The sequence below is a fragment of the Miniopterus natalensis genome, chromosome 10 (genome assembly GCF_054644295.1).
Source record: "Miniopterus natalensis isolate mMinNat1 chromosome 10, mMinNat1.hap1, whole genome shotgun sequence".
Taxonomy (NCBI): domain Eukaryota; kingdom Metazoa; phylum Chordata; class Mammalia; order Chiroptera; family Miniopteridae; genus Miniopterus; species Miniopterus natalensis.
The window spans coordinates 16,739,228-16,757,363 of NC_142090.1; the positions used below are offsets into that span (position 1 = coordinate 16,739,228).

The 18,136-nt window shown below is 40.1% G+C and overlaps 1 protein-coding gene across 1 annotated transcript in view; it reads right to left on the reverse strand.

Annotated features, from left to right (window-relative positions):
- Window positions 1–18,136, reverse strand: part of AHCYL2 (adenosylhomocysteinase like 2) — a 146,582-nt gene that overhangs the window by 36,223 nt on the left and 92,223 nt on the right. Inside the window, exons 2-4 of the mRNA XM_016213333.2 lie at window positions 11,466–11,574; window positions 2,443–2,586; window positions 1,890–1,990 (exon numbers count right to left, since the gene is read on the reverse strand). Of these exons, the coding sequence (XP_016068819.2) occupies window positions 1,890–1,990; window positions 2,443–2,586; window positions 11,466–11,574 (354 nt within the window). The remainder of the gene's footprint in view (window positions 1–1,889; window positions 1,991–2,442; window positions 2,587–11,465; window positions 11,575–18,136) is intronic.

Genomic DNA, 18,136 nt, shown 5'->3' on the forward strand with positions numbered 1-18,136 from the left:
GGGGGCATTTTTGGTTATCACAGTATTTGGGAGGGGAGTGTTGCTGGCATTTAATGGGCAGAGCCAGTTTCAAAGTGCAAGACAGTCTTTTACAAGAAACCGTGCCACATCTCGTACAATTTTCAAATGTTCCAATGAAAAGTTCACATGAGTGAGAAACCTATTTATAATTATCTGAGTTTAGAACCTTGTTCCATTTCACATATTAACAAACAGTGTTTTTGCAGTTTTAATACAAAATAGTAAGTTTTTCCAAGGATGCAACTGTGTAAATGAAAACTCATACTTTTTGTTATTATTCAGAAATTTACAAAAAGTTGCTATAATCATATAATTTGGCCCTAGCTGGTTTTCTCAGTGGTTAGAGCATCAGCCTGCAGACTGAAGGGTCCTGGCTGGGTTCCCTTCCAGCCAAGGGCAACTACCTCAGTTCCAGGCTTGATCCCTGGCCCCAGTTGGGGTGTGCGTAGGAGGCAACCAATAGATGTCTCTCTCTCTCTCTCTCTCTCTCTCTCTCTCTCTCTCTCCCCTTCCACTCTCTCTGAAAAGCAATAGAAAAAACATCCTCAGCTGAGGATTATAAAAAAAAATCATATAATTTGGCAATGCTATTCTGATGCTCTAGAACTAATAGCAGTTTCTATCTATCTACATATAGCACTTTCATTCAAATAATGCTATGAGTAAGTACAAATATCTGACTGTTCTACTGTACTTGTACCCAAGCATTTTTATATTGAAATACACATTATTTTATTATAAATTATTTTCCTTTTATTCTTCCTTCATATTTCAGTTAAAATTTTATGTTGATTTTAAAAAATTGTAGTAGTTAAATAGGTTATATCTGAATTCATTTCAAGAAAATACAGACAGGGGCACTGCAAAATATTTTTTTATAAAAAGGGGACGCTGACTTTAGGGGTTAGAATCATTGGTCTAACCAATCATAGTAATCCTAGTCCCAGGACTGGGGCAGGGGCATGTGATCCAGTTCTGCTCAATGAGACATGATGGAGTATCCTGGAGGATTTCTGGGAAAGGTTTCCTTGCTCTTGGGAGAGTGGGAGAAATGGTGCTTCTCCCTCTTCATGTCAGTTTGTGATGGCTTGAAGAGCTGTAACCACCTTGCTATCAGCTTGAGGGTGAATTAAATGCGGTGACAAGGCAGCTCCAAGACAGTTACTGTCAGATGAAACTGGAGCCCTGAGATCCTGCATCTGGACTTCTAGCTTTGTAATGTAATAAACTCCTTTATGTATAAGCCAGGTAGAATCAGGTTTCCTCTTATCTGCAGCTGAAAGCAGCCTAACACAGCGTTGCCTTGTAGAAATGACACTGGAAGGGAAGATAAGGGGACGCAGTGTAGGATAGAAGAGAAAGCATAAGCATGGAAATCAGGCATATTGAAGTTCAAAAAAATTTTTTTTAAAGATTTTAAAATTGATTTTTAGAGAGAGAGGGAGGGAGAGGGAGAGAGAGAGAAACATCGATGTGAGAGCCATACACTGATTGGCTGCCTCCTGCATGCCCCCTACCTGGGATCAAGCCTGCAACCCAGGCATGTGCCCTGACTGGAATTGAGCTGGCAACCTTTTGCTGTACAGAACGATGCCCAGCCCAATGAGCCACACCGGCCAGGGCTGAAGTTCAAATCTGGATTCTATGATTTACTAGCTGTATCGCCTTGGACAAATTACTTAAACTCTCTGAGCCTCAACTTCCTCGTTCATAAACTGGAACTAGGAGTACCTGCTTTACACGGCCATTATGAGGATTAATGAATTAATGCTTGTTAAGCTCTTTGCCTAGCACCTGGCAAGCTGCAAGCATGCAATAGCTGGGGCTGTTATTAACTATTGTTACGTGGGGAAAGGAAAAAGACTTACAGCAGTCTGAGCGGTGATGTGTGTGCAGCCCACAATTTTGGCTCCAGCCAAAGGTTTTTCTCCTTGAGCTCTCTTCCTCAAAGCCATCAGTGCAGGCATTTCTGAAAAGGCCCAATACATAAACAGCAAATTAGAGAGGAAGGAATGAGAAAGAAAGAATAAAGAGAAAAACTTATTCTCTTAAGGTAAGACCCTTCCCCTGCTGAGGTCCCCTGTTAGATTAGGTCTCTTAAGGGATCAAGACAATAAACCTGACCTTTCTTTCTAAGGGACTTTCAGAGGCGAATGCTCCAGTGTTCTGATTCCCTATATCCCAGCCCTCTTTATCTGGTCTCTCTCCATTTTCCTAGTAGAGGGGTTCCTTCTAGACCAGCCAGAGTTTACTCCCTCCCCACAGTGTTTCCTGGGCTCAGATTATTTTTTTTTGTTATAAGTAGTCTTCCATATCACAATGAAATTTCACAAGCTACTAGGCCCCAGGCCCTGAAAGGCAATTAATATAGACCAAAAAAATACAGGCAGCTTGGGAGGAAAAAGTGCTTGCTTTCCTTACCTTGTTCGGCAATTTCAATCTCTCTTCGTCCAAACTCTGCCTGTTTGATGTTCTTGACACAGAAGTCACTGCTTCCCTTGGAATTCTTTTGCTGCTTGTCCCTGGGAGATGTCTCATCATCAGAGCTATCTGTATATGATGCAGCTGGAAGGACAGAACGAAAAACCCTCAGGGGAAAAATTAGCTTCCTTTAAAGCTCCAGCCCATGGAGGAACTGAGGCTTCCCCGGTCATCAGCATCATACACATTTACACATCTGGTGAGCACCTAAATGGCCCTGTGGAGCTGTCCCGATCACCTCCTATGGAAAGACCTACCCAGAGGTCAGAAAGAGGAATCTGAGAGAAGTCGTCAAAGACATTCCCTCTGGATAGCATTCACTTGGAATCCAGGGCTGACTTTATTTTCAGAACACGAGAGGGTCCTGAATACGCAAAGAGAGATTATACCGTGGAAGCAATAGGTTAAGTTCTAAATGCAAGGTCCCAGTCATGAACCCGGGGGTGTCTGGGATCCTAGCTACCCTTCTCAGTCTGCTGCTTAAACGCCTGATGTAATTTGTGTTTTAGTACAGTAACTAAACAGATAAGACTTAGAAAACAAGGAACCCGTGGGAAAGTAATTAAGAAACACACAAAAAGTGTTTGTCTGATATAACAGAGCTTTCTTTTTTAAGGCTGGCTCTGATGAGGCTGAACTATGCCTGCAGAGCCAATTAGACACCGACAATGAAGTATTCAGCATGCTCTCTCCCTTCTTGCTGGCTTCAGTGGGTCCTGCATCAGGCATTTTAGACTCCCAAAGAAATGAGAAATTCTCTTTTGGTGTAATAAAATGCTCTGATGACAAATCCATTTAGCAAGACACACTAGATGGTGAAAGGTATGACTTCTGATTGTGGCTAATAGGCAGCTGCTGCTGCTATGCCCATGTTCAGCTAAAGTCTTCCTAGTCTTCATTTAATTCTGAAGTTGCTGATTGTTTGTTGGATGCTATGAATCATTTTCCTTCCTTGATTTATGTTTAAGTTTCTGTGGATAGTTTCTTCCTAAGCAGTCGTCAAGGTTTTGGGGGAGGAAGGTTGGGGAACATAAAGCACTGTCTAGAAAGCATTTTGCATTTCCCAATGAGATAAGAAGAACTTCCAGCACTTTGAAGGGGAGAAACCTGCAAAATCTCAGAGCTCTTAAGGTCTCTAGTACTCTGATCTACTTCTATCCAGAGAATTAAGACATTTCTGAGATTTCTTAGCAAAGGGTCTATCTCTGGGAGGGCTGTAAAAGGCAAGTCTGACCTTGCCCGGTTAATCAGGCATGGCACTACAAAATGTTTGGGCAGCAGGGGCCTCGGCATCTCTCTTGGAGCTGGAAAACAGCCTCAGAGCAAAGTCCTAACACGAGGCAACAAGAATGAACTTGGGTCACTAGGGGAGGTAAGGGAATTAATAAATCCCCAAAGAGACTTTTGTTCTTGAAAGGAGCTAATCTGTACAAAATGTCTAGGGTTCTCCCCCCTAGGGTGAGTGAGAGCTCAAAGTACCTTTGGCAAGAGAGCCCAGAAACAGCTCCCTGGGCAGTCATCTGTTTCACTAATCAATACCCAGAACGGCTTATGACTTGGAGGCTGAGGCCACCATGCTTCTACCACCTGAGAGAAGAAAATAACAGCATCCCTAATCCTGATCCAAATTTATAGGATAATTGCTTTTGAAGAAAGTGTTCACATTTAGAACACCCAGAAATTTCAAACCCTTTTCCAGAGCCATGATGATTTTTATGTTCCCCAGTGGCCATTTAAATATAGTGGTTATGTGTTCTAGAGTCAGACTTAGGTTGAAGTCTCAGTTTATGCTTCTAGGTGAATAAAGTAGCGGTGATACCAAAATCTATTTAATAGGTTTGTTCATTCAATCATGTATTCAGTCATTCACACATTCAAATTCACACACAAATTCAACAAATTTTTATTGTGCATCTGCTACGTACCAAGCACATTCCAAGTGCTGGGGATACAGGACAAATACAGGCTGTCTTTACCTTCACTGAGTTTTCAGTCTAGTTTGTGAGTCAGACATGAAGTAACTAATTATAAAATTAGTCATTTAGAGTTTTTCTTTCCTTATGGCTGTAATATGTACTGTGAAACAGACTGTATAACAGGCAGACATGACTTGTCGAAGACAAGTTATTAAAAAGATTAACTAAGATAATGTAAGTAAAGTGTTTAATGCAATGCTTGGTGTAAAGCATACAATAAATGATACCGTATATTATTACTGGCTTTTGCACATATTTTAAATTCAATACCTCACATAACATCTTTAAGGGTTCTTAGCTTTAGGATTTTGAACAGGAAAGGAATAATATACATACAATGTTATTTAGCAGTTTCTTTTCTTTCTACCCTTTGTCATTTCCCAATCTACCCAAGCAGCAGGTGGTTGGCTGGCAGTGATTAAAAAGGTTGAGACTGGAGGCCTAACTCTACCCAGAATAGCTTTCCTCTCCTATGCCTCTTTCAGCTTCTAAGGATGAGTTGGGGGGGGAAACAACAATGAAATTGACACCTCCCCCAAATTTCCCCTTGAGAGAAGCACTTTAATTTTTGACTTGAGTTGTTTTCTTCCAACTCAGAGAAAAAAATTATTTATACTATTTTCCTATCCTAAAATTTAAAAAAACCCACCCAAAAAACAGTATTTTATTTTCTTAACAGTAGTTAACTTGTTGTAATTAGTTCAACCAATGTGGTTTTGTTTTGGAGCCAAAATGAATTTGTTTTCAAAGAGCCCTTGATATAGATCTGTGTTCAGGTAAGAACCAAAAATATCAGTTGTCTAGACTGAAAAATATGTGAATGCAAAATGGCTGACAGACCCAGACCAGGAGTTATTTCTGCAAACACAGTGGAAAGATTATTCCCGAACTAGGACGACACTTATTTTTTTAATCCATATTCATTTCTGCCGTGATATTTAAAGTAGCACATTCATGAGAATAGTTGAAATAGCATTAAACATTTTCCTGGGAAAATGTAGAGAAATCCAACACATATGTACACACACACTTGAAAAGTTTCTAACGTGTTTGTTCTTGTTAGCACACTCTGAAGCCCGGAGTCATGATTTAATTAAAAATGAATGATCGATAACGAAAGCAATAACCTACTGAAGTACTGGCCTGAGACCTTAGCTCTTGCTTCACCTCTAATTAGTTAAGTGACCGGTTTTCAATTTCTCCACATGTAAAATAGGGAGTATAACAGAGCCTCTCTCTCCTTCTTCTAACTAAAACCAGAAAAATCTTATGAATAAATGAGATAATACCACCCTGCTGGTGTGGCTCAGCAGTTGAGCATTGACCTATGATCCAGGAAATAGAGGTTCGATTCCATGTCAGGTCACATGCCTGGGTTTTGGGCTCAATCCCCAATGGGGGGGCGTGCAGGAGGCAGCTGATCAATGACTCTCTCTCATCATTGATGTTTCTATCTCTCTCTCCCTTTCCCTTACTTTCTCTCTAAAATCAAAGAAATATACTTTTAAAAATAAATAAATGAGATAATATCAAAAAAGTTTCAACTTCTAGGTAGAAAAGTAATATAAAATATAATGTAACTTTACCGCAAGATGTTGTCTTGTTTCATGATATCCCAGAATCAAAACATAACTTGATGGATCACTAATCCACAATCGATCCCATAGAACATGCATACATATGTTCTATGGCTCAAGCCTGATGAAGCCTTACCTCCTAGCAGCTGGGATATTGAAGGTTACTGCTAGGAGAAGCAGCAGGCAGACTCCTGGCTGAATTAGTCCTATTAGACTATTTTAAGTGAGGCAATTCCTCTTGGGCCCAATCTTTTCATTTGGTAATAGAAGTAATAGTGGGGAACTGTGTGGCAATACACAGCAGGTTTCCCCGATGAATAACACTCTAGAACATGTGAAAAGCTATGTTAGCAACCAAAATACAAATAAACAAAACTTTATTCTTAGGAAAAATGTGAAAATACTTCAACCAATTACGACCTAAGAGACTTCAGTTTTCCTATCCTTAACCAATTAGCTCACTGCAAAGACAGCTTTTTCAGAAATATATTACTGAGAATGATCTGACTTTGAAGAAGAGTCTTCTGTTCATTTGTTTTTATGAGGTTTTGTGCTTAGGGAAAGAATTTTTAGAAGTTTGTTTTTTATAAAATAATTTTAGGGACTAATGCAGCCTTTTTCAACCTGGTTTCCACTAGCATTAAGCCCTAATGCCTTGAAGCATCCGTTGAATATATGAATCAACTTCTCTCCTATGCCTCTTGAAGGGTACTAGTTATGACCCTTCCTTTGAAGATCTAAGAAAAACAGCCTCTCAAACCCTTTTCTGTGTTCTGTGATTCAGATGAGGAACCCTGGTTGAGAAAGGCTGGCAGAAGTTCCTAAATGAAAACATTTTGTAATGTCATAAACCTTCTTTTATCTGTTTACATGCACAGGGTATATCAGAGACCTCAACAAGGGGGTAAAGTATAATAAAGTCTCTGGACACCTTTCACCAAACAGTTTCTCCAGTTCTGAGTGCTGGAAATAGAGGAGTACAAAACAGGCAGAAATCTCTGCTCTCATGGATGTCATGTTCAAGTCAGGGGACAAAAGACAACAATAAATTAGTAAAAATACATGCTATGTGATAATAAGTGCTATGGAGAAAATTTTGATAGGGAGTGTTTGTACAGTTTTAAAAGAGTAGCCAGGACAGGCCTCTTCTGAGAGGTGATTTTTGGTTAAGAACTGGAGATAAGATACCCAGCAGAGGGGCTAGCAAGTGCAAAAGTCTTAAAGCAGGAGAGTTTCAAAATAATAAAATAACAGTAAGAAGACTAGTATGACTGGAGTAAACAAATAACTGGGGGAGGCAGGAGGTTTGGGGAAGTAGAGATGTGATTAGAAATGTAATGGGAAGCTGCATGGTATAGGGCCTTGTAGGCCATTGTAAGAATTTTTAGCCTTTACTCAGAGTGAGGTTGGGAAGCCATGGGAGGGTTTTGAGCTGAGAAGTGATATGACCTGACTTGTTTTAAAAGAATGAATCTTGCTATAGTGTTGTGAACAGACTGAAGAGAGGCAAGGCTGGAACTCAGAAGCTCGACTTTTAAGACACAGGAGGTTTGAGGTGCCTATAAAACATCCAGTGAGCAGGCAGTTGAATATACAGATCTAGTATGTAGGGGAGAGACTTGGGTTGGAGATAAAATTTGAGAATAAAATGTCAATACTCCCACTTCTAGGAATATATCCTAAGAATCCTGAAACACTAATCAGAAAGAATATATGCACCCCTATGTTCACAGCAGCACAATTTACAATAGCTAAGATCTGGGAACAGCCCAAGTGCCCATCAGTAGATGAGTGGATAAAAAAGCCGTGCGACATTTACACCGTGGAATACTATGCAGCTGTAAAGAAGGATCTTGTACCCTTTGGGGCAGTATGGAGGGACCTGGAGAAAATTATGCTAAGTGAAATAAGCCAGGCAGAGAAAGACAAACATCACATGATCTCACTTATATGCGGAATCTAAAGAACCTAATAAACTAATGAACAGAACAGATTCAATGACATGGAAGCATGGATCAGATTAACGAATCTTGGAGGGAAGGGGAGTGGGTGGGGGGAGAGATTAACCAAAGAATTTATATGCATATATGCACAACCCAAGGGCACACACAATGGCATGGTGAGGGACTAGGGAGGGGGTGGGGCGGGGTGGAAGAGGTCAATGGGGAGAAAAAGGGACATCTGTAATATTTTGAACAATTAAAAAGAAATGTCAATATTATGTGGCATTTACAACTATGAGACTGAATGAGGTCAGTTGGGGAGAGAGTTATAAATAGAGAATGGAAGAGGTCCAAAGGTCAGTCTTTGGGAGCTCTGTAATGTTAATTCCTATAGTCACTTAAATTATAGCACATGCTGAAAATGGGCTCCAAGTTCTTACTGACATGCATTTGCATATCTTCTTGTATTTAGGAAGCTGTGAGTCAAATCCATTATTCCTGGCTTTTCATTCGATGGGTTTGGAGCTTTTTCTCTGTCATATAACTCCCACTGCCTCTGTTACGAATTCACAGGCTCTAAGAGTTTTCTAGGGCCGTACAACAAATCACACATGGATCTAAGCCTAGAAACTAGGTCTCTCCTAACTCCCAGCCAAGGCTCAAGGCACTAGGCATCTCCATTTGGAGTTTGTTCAAAAGGGCTTGACAACTGTTCATGCAAAAAAATAAACAATCCAAAAACCAAAACGAGGTAACAGTATGTTTGAAACAGCTGCAAAAGAAGTAAACATTCTTGCCCGGCCGGGCATGGCTCAGAGGTTGAGCGTCGACCTAGGATCCAGGCGATCAGGGTTTGATTCCCGGTCAGCGCACATGCCTGGGTTGTGGGCTCGATCAATGACTCATCATTGATGTTTCTCTCTCTCTCTCCCTCTCCCTTCCTCTCTCTGAAATCAATAAAGATATAAAAAAAAGAAAAAAAAAAAAGAAGTAAACATTCTTGGGGTTCATTTTAAAACACTGAGTTTATGGAAATAAAACTTCGTATAGATTAGTTCAGACCATATCTGGAATATTATATTCATAGGCATAATATTTTAAAAGGGAAACTTAATCTGGAGTATATCCAGATGACGATAACCAGGACAGTGGGACGCCCCCTAAATAGTGATTTTTATTTCTAAGTAAAATCTTTAAATTCCAGGAATTGTAATACCCAGGTTGCGGGTTTAATCCCTGATTGGAGCACCGTGCAGCAGGCAACTGACCAATGTTTCTCTCTCACATAGATGTTTCTCTGTCTCTCTTTCCCTTCCTCCCTCTCTAAAATTAATTTAAAAAATAATAATAGCCTGGCTGGTGTTGTTCAGTGGTTGGAGCATCAGCCGTACATGGAGGGGTCATGGGTTTGATTCCTGTCAAGAGCATGTACCTGGGTTGCAGGTTCTATCCCCAGCCCCACTTTGGGCACATGCGGGAGGTAACCAGTTGATGTTTCTCTCACATCAATGTTTCTCTCTCTCTCTCCCCCTCCCTTCTTCCCTCCCTTCCATTCTCTCTAAAAGTCAATGGGAAAAATATCCTCGGGTGAGGGTTAACAAAAAATAATAAAATAAAATAAATAATAAAATAAAATAAATAATAAAATAAAATAAATAAATTCCAGGGACTATGTAAGAGTTTTTCAGGAGCTAAATAACTAGATAAAGCAAGGGTTACCCTATCATTTAAAATGCTGCCAAAGAGGCCAGATAGCCATTTGTCTCAGATGCATTAAGGCAATTTCAGCATTCAGTGGGAAGCTAAAGAACTGATCTTTAAGTTATTTTCCATCTCCAGCATATTTTGACTCCAGTGCTCTTGAGTTTAATATCCTTAAATGGATATATATGGTTGATAATTTTTTTACTATAAAAATGGCAATTTTATACAGTACAACTTAAAAGGTCCACATTTTCCAAGTGCACCAATCATACTCTTCTAGGTCAACAGATATTTTGCAGGTACAGTCCTTGCATATAGGGGTTCATTGGGAAGGCAGGTATTGTTTTTTTTCTCTGCAGGAACACAGTTGGAAATATGGATCTAGTGTGTAGGGAAGAGATAGAGCTAGAGTTAAATTTAGTATAGTTATTATTTAGTTTGAGTCTTTAGATAACATGCACAAACTCATAGTCTAAAACATTACACTCTGTTTTATAATTCACAGTTACACAATTATTAAAGTTTTCAGAGTTATAAATTAACTGGTTTATGAATTTTCAACACTGGTTATTACTATTTTTTAAATATGTTTTTATTGGTTTCAGAAAGAGAGTAAGAGAGAGGGAGAGACAGAAACATCAATGATGAGAGTCATTGATCAGCTGCCTCCTGCACGCCCCCTACTGGGGATCGAGCCCACAACGTGGGCATGTGCCCTGACCAGGGATCGAACCAGACCTCCTGGTTCATAGGTCGGTGCTCAACCACTGAGCCACGCTGGCCTGGCAACACCGGTTATTTCAGCAGAATTAGACAGGTACCACATTTGGTATATTTAGACAAAAATCCATAGGAAATTATCTAATGTGTTTTACATCATTCAGTTATTATGGGGATAAAGTAAAAAGAGAAATGTAAAAATGTAAATAACAACCTAACCAACCTAAAAGTTTAGTTTCCTAAACAAGCTTTCTTCAAGTTTACATAACAAATACTACTTTTCTATTCGTGTGAAGAACAAATAAAACTTCAGGTCACGATGAAAACTTTCTAATAAATATTACTACTTATAATGTGAGGAGACAACTGTTTCCTACCACATTCCAACAGAAGAGCGAAATAAAATAGCTCCATATTAGATCTGATACATACTGGGCACTGCTGCATAAATGGCCAATGCCCTCAAGGGATTTTACATGGTAATAGCTCATCTGGCATTAAATGATAATGGCCCCAGGGCTCATGTATTTGAATTAGTGCCACTGCAAAGGAAGAAAGGAGTAACTAGCAATACAATGTGACAGCTTAGAAGAGAAGGCAAAAGGCTCACCTGAACTAGCTATGTTTTCATGTTTCTTGAGGCAATTAAGGTTTCCCTGTTAATTTGCAAGTACCAGATGGGAGGATGGGGAACCCCTCTTCTATTTTCAAAGAATGGATTTAACACAAGTCTTTACACATGTTGTTCAGTGAAGGTCATCAGGGAGCATCATATTCCCTCTGTCCCACCCTCTGAATAAATCAGAACTCAATTTCCTCAATCACCTTCTACCTTTACTGGAAGAAGAGGCCTCTATTAAGCTCCACTCTGAATCTCCAAGAGGAATAAAAAATTCCGTGTAGAATTTTGGTCTAAATTTCAACTGAGAGGCAAAGTGTTTATTCCAAAGCACAGGCTTGGCCATGCTTAATTAGCCTTGGGGACACAGGAGGGTTCATCGGTCATCCCTCCACAGGCGGGTCCACAGCAGCCCAGTACTCACCTGAGCTGTAGCTGTCAGTGGATGACTGAGAAATGGAACGAGACAGAGAGCGACGCCCAATTTTGGTGGGACGTTTGTTGAATTCTTGCTTCTGGTCAGCAAACTGGATCTGCTAAGAAAAAGAACTCTAGTTATATAAAGGAGAAGAACCCCCACTTTGAGACAACAGTTCAAGGCAGGTGATCTGACTGTACCAACTCATATTTGCAATGTTAAGACTCATGGAGAGAAGAATGATTTTCCATTCTCCATCTGCTCTATTTCGGTGAAATTTAAATATCTGATCCACTCTCTGGCAAATGCTTTTTACAATAAAACTGTGACCAAAAAAAAGGGAGAATGGGATGTTCTGGTTAAAATAAGTTTTTAGAAAGTTGGGTCAGATTCAGAGATCCTTTCTATAGTTTCACTGAAAACTAAAGCTGGAAAGAATCTTTGAGACCATCTATTCCAATTTTTACATATCTAAATGAGAAACTGCAAGGTGCAGAAAGGTAAAGTGGCTTGCCTTCAAGGTTTTAAGATTCTCAGGAAATGGTCTGGTATAATGAAAAAAATACATAGGCTTTCCATTCAGAGAGATCTTTCCTGGCACTGCATTCAAACCCTGGCTGTGCCACTCATTAGCTATGTGACGTTGGTCAAGATACTTCTGTGCGCCTCATTTTCTCATAAACACAGCAAAGATAAAAATAGAGGGTTAAATCAAACAGTGTATGGGCATACTTTGTTTTACTGCACTTCACAGATGTTGCATTTTTTTTATTGTTGTTGTTTGTTTGTTTTTACAAATTGAAGGCAAGACTCTCTACCAGCAAAAGACCACGACTCTATTGCAGTGGTCTGGAAACCAAACCAACTCCCACTATCTCTGAGGTATGCCTGTCTGTAAACTAAAATATAGCAGGAATTCAATAAATCCATTCCCCCACTCCAGCCCCTACAGTTCACTGCTCTTATAGCTATTGCAGGCAGTCACTATAGTTTTTAAAGATGTATTAATTAACTTTTCAGTACTAGTAAGTACACAACATTAATTTATTATTTGTAAAGTCTGGTATCATAAAATACCTAAAAGCCACAAGGTTGATTTTATTAACTATAATATAACAGGTATAGAAGGAGTGAATGAGTGGACTGAATATGTATAAACCTCAATACTCGAGACAGCATTTTGGGCAATATCTGATAATGACTTTCTTGCATTTTTATCTCTTTCTCCTGCTGTTGGAGGTTCCAGCTGCTACTTTTTAACACTCTACCACACAAAGCTCGTATCATTTCAATAAATTACTTTTTCTTTTTCCCTAACTGAATGTTTGCATAATTGCTTAGATTATTCTGGATCTAAGGTGGCAGGGAGGCAGAAAGCATCCAAGATCTGACAAGTGATTCTACCTTTCATAATAAAAAGATGGTTCCCTGATGGGCAGAACACAGATACAGCATTATCAGAATGAGAGCAGCAACTGAAACTCCATTTCCTGCAGTCAGAGGTAACTAGTGAGTCATTTGAGTACTGAGATGAAGGAATCAATGCCAAATTGAATTAGCTTAGCATGCCTTTGGGGGAATTCATAAGCATTTTCATAGCTGTAACAACAAATAAAGCCTATGTAGTACTTTAGAGTTTGTAAATGATTTTCAGCAATAGGAAAATTCATTTGATTAGAAGCTCTTTTTAAAATGAAGAATGGCAAAACTGATTATTTTGCTAAAGTGGTAATTTATTCCAAAAAGATAAAGTGCCCTTTCTATGCACTCCATGGGCTATACCTGAACTTCCATGTACAGCTCCTATCACAGTACTTATTGCACTAAATGTAACTACCTGCCTGTATCCTGCATAAACTAGAGGCTCCACAGAGGTGGTACCTGTGTCTTACCCTCACACCTGCAGGCACAGGCGCCTGGCACACAGTAGGCACCCACGTGCTGAAATGAATTAGAAGTAGCCTATTCTATCTTCACTGTCTGTACGTGGCTGAATGTTAAGTAAACATGGTAAGCATAAGCCAAGTCTAAAGTTGAAAGAAATTTTAAGGGCAAAAAAAGTTGGGAAGGGGAAGAAGGTGGGTGTGAAGAGGGGGAGGAGATAGCAGTCAAGCTCAGAATTTTGGCTTCCATTTCACCAACCTTGTTTAAGACAATGACTCATCTCTATTCTTTTTTAGAGGCCCATCTAGGAAAAGGAGTAATAATTGACTTTCCAAAGGTCACAATGAATCACTAACTTTAGCAATGCCTCCTTAAAAAAAAATAAATAACAGATAACCCCCCCACTCACACACCACTAGAGGGGGCCAGTCACTCTACTTCTCTGGGATCAGCGGTGGGTGGGTACGCATACTTTTCTTTTTTTTAGTAATAGAAAGCCTCAGTTTTGTTTTGTTTTTTAATCTTCAACAGAGGATATTTTTTTCCTTTGCTTTTTCAGAGAGAGGGAGAGAAACATCAATGTGAGAAAGACACATTGATTGGTGGCCTTCTGCACACACCCCCGACCAGGGCCAGAAATCAAACCCGCAATCGAGGCATGCAAGTGCCCTTGACCAGAATCGAACCCGGGACCCTTCAGTCCGTGGGCAATACTCTAACCACTGAGCCAAACCAGCTAGGGCAGTACACATACATGTAGCCCAACAACACCAAACCATTTAGCTATCTAGCTGCATCATCATCTCAAAGCAGATTCTCTAAGCTGAGCTCTCTTCTCTACAGTCTTCTCCATTTACAGCTATTCCTTCCACTCAGGACAAGTTTAGGCTGTCTTTTGGCACTAAAGAAGACTGGGTAGGCTTTCTCCACTGAGAGACATAGGGTACTAAATTTTGTTTACTTGTTAGACACTGAACTCAAGTTTCTCTAGGACAGAATGTTAGACAGAGACTACTTATATAGAATGCTATACCATTTTCCAGAGAAATTAATGTTTATCTTTTACTGACAACCAGAGCACATGTTTAAGTATGTCATTCCTGTTGCCCACCTGCCCTAATAGTTAAATGCTATATACATTCCTCACTCAACAGTTCACCTTGTAACACAGTAGTCTAACCACCCAGGCTGGGGTGCTTTGGTAGCTTCCACCCCTAACTTTCCTACGTGTCTGAAACCAAAGAGTCCTTTAAGATAATCCCCCTTTTTTCATTTCAGAGAGAACTGCCTAATTCCAACAGGCATCAAGGCAAGGGAGGGAAAGAGACTATGAGGACAGGAGCAGCTCACCTTATGACAGAAGGAGGGATGAAAGCAGGAAAGGAGGGAAAAAGCAGCTCGCCTTTCACATCAATGGCTATCGCAGCAGCAAGACTGGTAAGTAAGAGCTTAGCCTCACCTGGGCTTTAATCCCAGAGTTGCCACTGACAATGTATTTCTTCTTGTTGCTCAGCATAGTGACATTATCAGCCCCACTGCCACCTCTCCGGTCAAGGGACCCTTGTGGCTAGGCCTTTAAACTTTCCGCATCAGCAATTCTCCTGGCTCTGGCTCCAGCTAGATTTTTTTTTTTTTTTTTTTGGTTGGGAGGTGGGGTGCTACCCTTCCCTGGATTCCCTGAAGCTGCTCCAACAACCCCTCCAGCAGTTGAACCCAATGCAATAAAAAATTTCTGTTAGTGGCTCATCGGCCACTAATTCTGGTGGCTGTTTTGCTTTTATTTTATTTTTTTCCCCCTAAACACCTAATTACATGGATCCTCTGACCTCTAAACCTTAACAAGTCCCTTGACAAGGCCCAACTTGCATGCATATAACAATAGCGTATTTATATAACCAGCGCACTTTTTTGCCTGCTATAATTATCTTGCTAATTAGGTTCCTTTTTAACCTTACCTCCTTTTCCATGTCAGCTGATTTTATTTAACCTAGTCTTATTAGGGAGGAAAAAAAAAAATTAACTACAAAGCCACTAAAACAATGAGGGAATTTATTAAGATGGTAACAAAAAAAGGTGGTGCCAAGTGCTCCGGCAGCCCCTACCCCTACATTCTGTGTCCTCGGGTTAGTGAGACTGGGGACAGTGCTGTACTCTTTTTTTAAATTTTTTTAAATTTTAGTTTATTGTAAAATTATAGTTGACATATAATATTATATTCGGTGCTGTACTCTTAATTGTGCATTTTTAATACAGGTTTTGACATTTGGTGTCTAGTCCCATCTCAAGATTGTTGCTGATTAGGTGCTGAGTGACTTTGTTTTTTTAAAAAAGTGTTTTAGCCCTGGCCAGGGTGGCTCAGTTGGTTGAGGATCCTCCCACGCAGGTTGCCCCCCACCTCACCCTCCCATCGGGGTACTTGCGGGAGGCAACCGATGGATGGGAGGCAACCGATGGATGTCTTTCTCCCTCTCCCTTCCTCTCTCTCTACAGTCATTAAAAATATATTTTAAGAAAAAGTTTTCCAAAAACTGTGTGTTTTGTGGAAGGTATGACTACAAAGGGGAGTTTTCTATTGCCTCAAGGTCCCCAGGATCACAATGACTTTGTTACATATCAAATTAAAGCCAAATGAAAGGGCAAAGCATCACATTATTTATTTGTTAGTTTCTGAAAGGGGGCCAGTGAATAGGAAATCTACATACAACTGTATGTTACAGAGACAGGGTGGGAACGGGATTTGAATTCTTCCTAAAACAAAAGGCCCCGCCCCGCCGGTTTGGCTCAGTGGTTAGAGCACCAGCCTAGGGACTGAAGGGTCCTGGGTTCAATTCTGATCAAGGGCATGTACCTTGGTTCCAGGAGCTTGCAGGAAACAACCAATTGGTGTGTCTCTCTCCCATCAATGTTTCTCTCTCTCTCCCCTCCTGCCCTCCCTTTCATCCTCACTAAAAAGCGATGGAAAAAATACCCTCAGGTGAGGATTAACTAAAAAAAAAACAAAAAAAAAGGAGACTGCTTGTTGAGCAGAAGGAAGAACATAAAATGGTAGATTCTTTTTTCAGAATAATCTTTGAGAGAAAAGGCCTCTGGAAGAACAGAATAAAGGGAAGAGAGCTAATGTTTATTAAGTGCCTATTATACACAGCCCTGTGAATGTCACTTCTATTAATCAGCAACATAATCTTAAAAAATAGGGATTATTATCCCCATTTGACAAGTTAGGAAAGTGCAGCTCTGAGACAACAAATGGTTAGCCTGAGGTCTCACAGTGAGTAAATGATGGGACTAGAATATGGGAGCCCGTGTTTATGTCAGAGCTGAAGCTCTTTCCCCTATACCACACCTAATGATAAAAATCAGAGGACCAAAAACTCCCTTGGTCCTAACCCTGGGTGTATTAGCCCTACTTCATTCTTAATTTAATTACTCCTTACATTTACTTTCTTATTAAATTGGGTCTCAGAAATGACATCATCCCAGATGGTCTTGGAACTCAGCTCAAATCACAATTCTGAAATGGCTAATCATATAAGAATTTTAAATTTAACAGCCCTTTAATTGGCAACTTTACCCAATGCCACCAACAGAAATTAATTGAACTCAATTACTGATGTTCACCACCACCCATGACAATACTGATCTTTTACTCAAATTTCAAGAAGTGAGACAGACTGCTGTTCTGCTTGCTTGCTGAATCTCTAATCTTCTGCCCTTGCTAACCAAAGATGTTCACCCTCGTATACTCTCAGCTGGTTCCCCATTTTCCTCACTCAGGTGGAAAGGAACTCCTTGGTTCGATGGCTTAAGTCATTAGACTTGCACCAAAAGGAGGGGCAGATCTATACCACATGCAACCAGAAGACATTTTAGGACGCTATTACTGACAGGAAAAGCCTTAGCACTTAGTGAGTTTATCTAACAAAGTAGTTCTCAGACTTTAGGTGCTCCAAAATCACCTGGAAGGCTTATTAAACTGCATTTGTGGGCCCCACTCCCAGAGTTTCTGATTTGGTAAATCTGGGTGGGGCTCAAGATTTTGCATTTCTAACAAGTTTCCAGGTGATGCTGACACTGCTGGTCTGGGGAACACTTTGAGAACCACAGCTCTAACACTTCCTCCAAGCATAAATAAAGCAGTCCTAATTCCTTGGCTCTCTCCTTAGCCAACCATTTGATCCTATCTGTGGCTACACCGGGGAGGCATGTAGAAAGGCAGAGAAGAAAAGGTTATTTGAAAGGTCAGAGGTTAGAATGAAGTAAACCTTCAGCACAGGGTATCAAGAGAACTGGATCTAATTCTGATTCCCAGTTTAAGGCTGTTAAGAATATAGTTAATACATTAAGAAACACAGAACTCCTAGAGAGGATAGAAGATCTATTTAACCTAAAGAGGGTCAGACCAAGAGAAAACAGTTAATTCCTTTTCAAATACACAGAGCATGATGATCGCTTGGTATCTCCATTTCTTAACATTTCCAGCACTTAACATCTGTAATCTTCATTTGTAAAATGGGAACAGTAACATCTACTTTGCTTATCTCAAAGGCGTGCTGAGAGAGAAAATCATGTATCTGAGAGGGTTTTGGAGAGTACATAATAATACACAGTATAAAACACAAACATTTCTGTTTTTTAGGCCAAAAAGTTCTTTATCTAGAGTCCATGGATGCTTGCCCGCCGCCGCCCCCCCCCCCCCAACAAAATGCAAAATTTTGTGTATGTGCACATTTTCCAGGAGAGAAGGCCCACAGTTTTCATCAGTTTTTCAAATGGGTCTCTTCTTTAAATGCCAG